This window comes from Babylonia areolata, chromosome 24 (genome assembly GCF_041734735.1).
Source record: "Babylonia areolata isolate BAREFJ2019XMU chromosome 24, ASM4173473v1, whole genome shotgun sequence".
In the NCBI taxonomy this organism is placed as follows: domain Eukaryota; kingdom Metazoa; phylum Mollusca; class Gastropoda; order Neogastropoda; family Buccinidae; genus Babylonia; species Babylonia areolata.
The window spans coordinates 28,898,592-28,906,620 of record NC_134899.1 but is presented as its reverse complement, the minus strand read 5'-3'; the positions used below and the strand labels follow the sequence as shown (position 1 = coordinate 28,906,620).

The following is an 8,029-nucleotide window of genomic DNA, read 5'->3' as shown; positions in this document are numbered from 1 at the left end:
ACCTTTTCACCTTTTCTTTTTTTTTTCTGTTGTTGTAAACAGTGGAAGAAAGGAAGGAAATAAGAAAGAAAAAAGCTGTGTTGTATCTCCTTTGTGTCTTTTTGTGAAAAAATGTTTCAAAAAGTGCTATAAAAAAGTAATCAGAATAGAAGACAAATAAAACCGAATGAAACATACAGATGAAATATAACATAGAATAAGCATACCATACCATACCATAACAATTAAAACCGAATAATGGGTTCATTCATTTATTCAGTGGAGGAAAATAACTGCAAGAAATAAATTGTTCAGTCTGCGACGACTGGACAAAATAAAAGACAAAAACGGAGCCGTACCAGTGCCACACAACACAACGCAGTACAACACTTCCAGTGGACATGGTGGACCTTTGTTTCCGCGACATTAGACATCTACAATGTAAATGGTGTCTGTCGCGTTGTCTTCAATATGGGTTTTACCCGCAAAACAAAGCGTGCAGACTTTCTCACGACTCAGGACAGGGTTATTCAGTTCAAAGCTAAGGGTCATGGCCGTCACGGAAGCAGCCACAGCAACATAAGCCCTGTGTGTGTGCGTGTGCGTGTGCGTGTGCGTGTGTGTGTGTGTGTGTGTGTGTGTGTGTGTGTGTGTGTACCTTCACAAATGTTCATATACATGATTTTTTTTCCATCCTGTATTTTATGTACTCTTTGTAGTCGTGTACATAAAGCATAAGATCAAATAATTAACAAATAGTAAAGAGTGCTAACTCTCTCCGTTCACAATGTACACAACTTCAAGTCAGTGCTGCTTACGCTGCCGATTCAGCTAGCACACAGGTAAATAAAAGGTACATTGTTAAACATTTCATCTCCAAGCCTCATTGTTTGTTAATATAAGATCAAAGGTTCCATCGCCTTTTACGGCCACCGTGGCAGTGACTTCATATCCACTGTGTCTGGGGTTCGGCATGGGTAGGCGGGGCCCAATCCTTTCAGTCCGCCCTCACAACCTTCCCCAACCAGTCAGATACCAATTCACACATGGGTGAAGTGGGGAAACTTGGAGGAAACTGCTTTCCCAAGGAAAGGGGGCCTCCAACCCTGAACAGTGGTATAAACTTTGGATCAGGGGTGGGTTGCAAAGCAAGCTTTGCAGCGGTAAAGTTTTCTTATCGTTAATAATGTTCACAACTCCACGGTAAATTCCATGTACTTAGAAACATTCATAACTCTAAGCAACCTTAGCGCTGCAAAGATCGGTTTTTCAGTTTCAGTTTCTCAAGGAGGCGTCACTGCGTTTGGACAAATCCATATACGCCACACCACATCTGCTACGCAGATGCCTGACCAGCAGCATAACCCAACAGGCCTTGAGTGCAAGCATGTGTATTGTACCTATCAGAGTGGATTTCTTCTACATGATTTTGCTAGACGGCAACACTTTTGTTGCCATGGGTTCTTTTTCAGCGCGCCAAGTGCGTACTGCGAACGAGACCTCAGTTTATCGTCTCGTCCAAACGACTAGACGCTCAGTTGAACTTTTTTTGGTCCAAATTTTGGAGAAAGGGCGAGAGCGGGATTCGATCCCAGACCCTCACGGATTCTGTATTGGCCGATGAGCGTCTTAACCATTCTGCCACCTTCCTCCTTCCAAAGATCGCCTCTTGCAACCCGACCCAGAAGCCCAGCGCTTTACCGATCGTGCCACGTCGCCTCTGTACACACAAACGTGGTTTCAATTAAAGCTGTTCTCTGCTGGCAGTTAAGAAAGAAGCTTGCAGGCTGTTCGATGGACACAGAGACAATAATTATCAGCGCGTGTCCCCACAGCAACCAACAAGCAGTGAAGCTGTGCTCCTTGTGGCGTGCAGGTCGGGCTGTCCGCTTGGAGGTGGATATCGTTCTCAACACGCTGGGTCCTGTCATTGAGCGGGAGATGGTAACTGACTGTCTGTCTGTCTTTTCTGTTTGTCTGTCTGGGTATTTGTCCATGAGTCTTTTTTGCGTTATTGCCCCCCCCCCCGGTTCCCCCCACCCGCCCCGCCGACCCCCACCCCACCCATTTTCTGGGCCTATTCCAAGGCACTGAAGCAAAAAATGTTTAAAACAAACAGAAACTAGGCGCACATACTTCACACATACATGCACGGGCATGCGTGAGCACACACACACACACACACACACACACACACACACACAGACACACACACAGTCAGGTTTATCTCTTGTGTGAAAAGCAAATGGCGGCCCGTTTTATTCACCTGTGTTGTGTGGACAGCAACCTAATTTACAGGTAGTGCGTGGACACCAAACAGATTTCCTTGTAGTGTGTGGAGACCAAGTATATTTACATGCACTGTGTGGAGACCAAGTTTATTTCCCTCTGTTGTGTGGGCTCTCAGTTTATTTGCATGTATTGTGTGGGCAGCGGGTTTATTTTCTGTATTGTGTGTGCGTCAAGTTTATATCCCTGTGTTGCATGGCCACCACCAAGTTTATTTCTCTGGATTGTGTGGTCACCACAAAATTTATATCCCTGTGTTGTGTGGACACGACGTTTATTTCCCTGTGTTGTATGGGCACCAAGTTTGAATGCCTGTGTTGTGTGGGAACCAAGGTTATATCCCTGTATTGTGTGGGCACCAAGTTTATTTTTCTGTATTGTGTGGGCACCAAGTTTATTTTTCTGTATTGTGTGTAGGTGGACACCAAGGTTATATTCCTATGTTGTGTGGGAACCGTGTTTATTTCCTCGTGTTGTGTGGGCACCAAAGTTATATCCCTTTTTTGTGTGGGCACCAAGTTTATTTCCGTATGTTCTGTGGGCACCACCAAGTTTATATCCCTGTGTTGTGTGGACATCACGTTTATTTCCCTGTGTTGATCGGACATCATGTTTATTTCCCTGTGTTGATCGGACACCATGTTTATTTCCCTGTGTTTTGTGGGCACCAAGTTTATTTCCCTGTGTTCTGTGGACACCAAGTTTATATCCCTGTTTTGTGGGGGCACCAAGTTTATTTCCCTGTGTTCTATGGCCATCGCCAAGTTTATATCCCTGTGTTGTTCGGACACCATGTTTATTTCCCTGTGTTTTGTGGGCACCATGTTTATTTCCCTGTGTTTTGTGGACATCACGTTTATTTCCCTGTGTTTTGTGGGCACCACCAAGTTTATATCCCTGTGTTGTGGGGGCACCAAGGTTATATCCTTTTGTTTTGTGGGGGCACCAAGGTTATATCCCTTTGTTTTGTGGGGGCACCAAGGTTATATCCTTTTGTTTTGTGGGGGCACCAAGGTTATATCCTTTTGTTTTGTGGGGGCACCAAGTTTATTTCCCTGTGTTCTATGGCCATCGCCAAGTTTATATCCCTGTGTTGTTCGGACACCATGTTTATTTCCCTGTGTTTTGTGGGCACCATGTTTATTTCCCTGTGTTGTGTGGGCACCATGTTTATTTCCCTGTGTTGTGTGGGCACCATGTTTATTTATTTATTTATTTATTTTTTTGCTGCCCCATCATCTGCACCGTTTCAGTGGCATTACTTCCACGCCGCTCATTTAGATTCCCCCATACACGGCCACACCCGGGTTCGTCCGTCGCAGTTCCAGCGTCGGCAGTCCACAGGGAACCATCGATGTTAGGTCGCCAGGAGGCCACACACCAGAGGAGACCCTGCACTGCTGCTGAGGCACCATGTTTATTTCCCTGTGTTGTGTGGGCACCAAGATTAGATCCCTTTCTTTTGTGGGGGTATCAGGTTTATTTCCCTGAGTTCTATGGGCATCACCAAGTTTTATATCTCTGTGTTGCGTGGGCACCAAGTTTGTATCCCAAGTTTATAACCTTGTGTTGTGTGAGCACCAAGTTTATATCCCAAGTTTATAACCCTGTGTTGTGTGTGCAGCAAATGACGGCCAGTTTCTACCTCCGGCAGCAGTGGCGGGACCCCCGCCTGGTCTACAGCCCCCCGCACAATCTGGGCAACGACAGCCTGCTGCTGAGCGAGCGGCGTGCAGGGTCCATGTGGCTGCCGGACCTGTACTTCTCCCAGTCCAAGGACGAGAAGGCGCATGACATCACTGTGCCCAACCTCATGATCCGGATCTATCCGGACGGCACTGTGCTGTACAGTCAGAGGTCAGAGGGCACGCGGGGAAAGGTCGCTGGGGGTTAGGGTTTGACATTTGACATTTGATTCTTGACCCTGATGATTTTAATTCCTGTCGGCCGTTCAGGGTCTTATCAGAACGACTCAACTAGATAAAAAAAAATCATATTCAACCGCGTTAAATGAAAAACTGTCACAGCCAGTGGGAAATTGTAGTGTAGATGAAAGAGGACTGGTTCAAGGGATATAGCAGTAGAGATACCCTGGAGGTTTTGGCACAGTTTAGACACATTCATGGTCAGTTACATGAATATTTGTCACAGCTGAATCATCTGAATGTTTGCCATTTGTTATACGAACCATTGGTGAGTCACCTTGTCGCATTTTGGACAAAGCCATGGTGGGTCATCTTAATTTTTGGCATAGTTCAGACAAACCCATGGTCAGTTTGTCACACACAAAATAATGGCAAATCACACACACACACACACACACACACAGAGGGGGGGAAGGGTCATTTAGACCGTGAAAAGAAGAACAACAGCAGAAACAACAACAACAGCAACAACAACAACCGCTAAGAAACACAAACAGTCCATATACAACAACAGTATCAGCACCATGCACAGTCCACAGCTAACCAGTACCAATAACACGACCAATACCATAACCACATCAGCATTAACAGCAGTAAAGACAACGACAGTAACAACGGAAAAAAAGGCAGCGACAGAAAAACAACAACAGCAACAAAGAATAGCAACATTAGAAACGACAGCAGCAACAAGAGCTGATTATGTTGCAGGCTCACCGTGACATTTCAGTGTCTGATGAATCTGCGGAAATTTCCACTGGACGACCAAATATGTTACATCCGCATGGAGAGCTGTAAGTTAACCTGTCAACATGTTAAATGTATACACAGAGCTGTAAGCCATCATGTCAATGTGTTCCTGTCAATAAGTTGCATGTATATGGAAAGCTGTAAGTTACTCAATCAGTATCTTGCACACATAATGAGAGTTGTAAGTCACCCAATCAGTATCTTGCATACATTATGAGAGCTGTAAGTTACCCAGTCAGCATGCTCCTTTTAACATGTCACATATATGTAGAGGGCTATAAGTTACCTGTCTATGTGTTGCATGTATATGGAAAGTTAACATGTCAACATGTTCCTTTCAACATGTCACATGTTTATTGAGAGCTGTCGATGTGTTGCATGTAATAGGAGAACTGTAATTGACCTGTCAATGTGTTCCTGTCAACATGCTGTATGTGTGCGGAAAGCCGTAAGTTACCCTGTCAACATGTTGCATGTACACAGCTGTAAGATACACAGTTGATATGATGCAGACAGTTGCAACATGGACAAGATTTTTTATCTGTTGACTTTACAGACACTGTCACTACGGACGATATCTTAATTATCTGTTGACTTCACATACAGTCACACCACAGACGCCATAGTTATCTGTTCCACAAACAGTCGCACCACACACCATTTATATCTGCTGATTTCACAGACGGTCATACTACAGACGGCATGTATTTCGCATGGTCATCTTCTCGCAAGTCCATGGACATTCTGGAGAATGCACACATCCCGGATTTTAAGCTAACGGCGATCACCGCGCATGACTGCACAGCCACCTACGCCACAGGTGAGACTCTAGGCTGCTCTGTGAGTTTACCAAAGTCACGGATAAAATCCACTGACTGCATGTATCACCATGCGACAAGTGTGAGGGATGGATGCATCTACTGAGTGTATCATTATGCCACAAGCGTTCAAACACATGTTGTCCGCTTCGACCAGGCCACTCATGAAAAAGACACTATGCGTTCTGCTCGTCTGCATGTCTACCTGTCTATCAGACTCCGTCTGATATTTTGCCTGTCTGTCTGCTTGTCTGTATATCTGTCTGTGTCTGTATACCTGTACATCTGTCCATCCGTCTGTATGTACATATGCCTGCTTGTCTGTCTGCTTGCCTTTCCGTGTTTGTCTGTCTGAAACGAACATTTTCCTTCGCCCAGCTAACCCCGGCAAGGCAAGGCAAGGCAAGGCAAGGAGTTTATTTCATGTGCCCCATCGGGGGCATTGAAAACATTATACGTGAACATCTTTAAAACACACCATATAAATAACATGAGTGAAAACAACAACAAACAAACACAAAAAGCCCACACGAGCTAACAAACAAACGAACGCACATTAACAATCCATTTTCTTTCTTCGAAAAGGCATTGTGCTGTGTTGTGTTGTGTTGCTGGGAACAAGGACGTTCCATCTTTTGCACACGCCATTTAAATAACATGAGTGATGTAAAATAAAACACAAAAAACAAACAAACATGCACACACACACAAAAACCCCACACGACCTAACAAACAAATGCACACTAACAAACCATTTTTTACCTTCGAAAAGGCATTGTGTTGTGTTGTTGGAAAACAGGAACGTTCCCGTGTCTGGAAGCTCGCCTGAAGCTGCAGCGACAGATCGGCTTCTACCTGATCCAGACGTACATCCCGTGCATGCTGATCGTCAGCCTGTCCTGGTTGTCCTTCTGGCTGGACACCCACGCCATCCCCGCCAGGATCTCCGTGGGCCTGCTCACCGTGCTCACCATCACCACCCAGAGCTCCAGTGTCCGGTCTGAGGTCAGCACTGACCGGCAGGTGTCTCTCCAGCCCCCATACTCCTCCCCCCGCCCCTTCCTCGTAGTCTGACCCCCGGTCATGTCATGGGATACGTCATGGGCTTATGATAGTAATGTTAATGATGATAATAATAATAATTATCATCATCATCATCTTGATCATGATCTTATTCATGACATTACTGAAAATTACGATAATATTTAATTAAATTGATGATAATAATGATGATAACATTAACAACAACAACAACTATAATCATTACCACCACCACCACAGACACCATCATCATCATCATCATCGTCATAATATCAATAATAATCAAACATCTTACTGTACACTCCTCTAGCATAGATAAGAGCTTAATGCATCCAACAGCAAAAGCGTGCAAAGATCTGCCTGCAGTTTGTTTTGACAGAAACTGGACAATGCTTTAGTAGGTTTTGTTCTTAACTGCAAAATCTATTCTGAAATAATTAGAGTGCAGCGTTCGGTGTAATGTACTACACATTATATCATTCTGACAGGAACAGAACTTGGCATGATGTTCTGTACAGCATTGTATCATGACAGGAATAGACCTTGATGTGATGTTCTACACTGCACTATATCATGACAGGAATAGGGCTTGGTGTGATGTTCTAAACAGCACTATATCATGACAGGAATAGAGCGTGGTGTGATGTTCTATACAGCACTATATCATGACAGGAATAGAGCGTGGTGTGATGTTCTATACAGCACTATATCATGACAGGAATAGAGCGTGGTGTGATGTTCTATACAGCACTATATCATGACAGGAATAGAGCGTGGTGTGATGTTCTATACAGCACTATATCATGACAGGAATAGAGCGTGGTGTGATGTTCTATACAGCACTATATCATGACAGGAATAGAGCGTGGTGTGATGTTCTTACAGCACTATATCATGCCAGGAATAGAGCTTGGTGTGATGTTCTATACAGCACTATATCATGACAGGAATAGAGCGTGGTGTGATGTTCTTACAGCACTATATCATGCCAGGAATAGAGCTTGGTGTGATGTTCTATACAGCACTATATCATGCCAGGAATAGAGCGTGGTGTGATGTTCTATACAGCACTATATCATGACAGGAATAGAGCGTGGTGTGATGTTCTATACAGCACTATATCATGCCAGGAATAGAGCGTGGTGTGATGTTCTATACAGCACTATATCATGACAGGAATAGAGCGTGGTGTGATGTTCTATACAGCACTATATCATGACAGGAATAGAT

The 8,029-nt window shown here is 44.4% G+C and overlaps 1 protein-coding gene across 1 annotated transcript in view; it reads left to right on the top strand.

Moving 5' to 3' along the window:
- LOC143298595 (glycine receptor subunit alpha-4-like) overlaps window positions 1-8,029 on the top strand; it is a 47,281-nt gene that overhangs the window by 14,456 nt on the left and 24,796 nt on the right. The window contains exons 4-8 of the mRNA XM_076611477.1: window positions 1,856-1,923; window positions 3,893-4,125; window positions 4,902-4,984; window positions 5,623-5,760; window positions 6,558-6,763. Of these exons, the coding sequence (XP_076467592.1) occupies window positions 1,856-1,923; window positions 3,893-4,125; window positions 4,902-4,984; window positions 5,623-5,760; window positions 6,558-6,763 (728 nt within the window). The remainder of the gene's footprint in view (window positions 1-1,855; window positions 1,924-3,892; window positions 4,126-4,901; window positions 4,985-5,622; window positions 5,761-6,557; window positions 6,764-8,029) is intronic.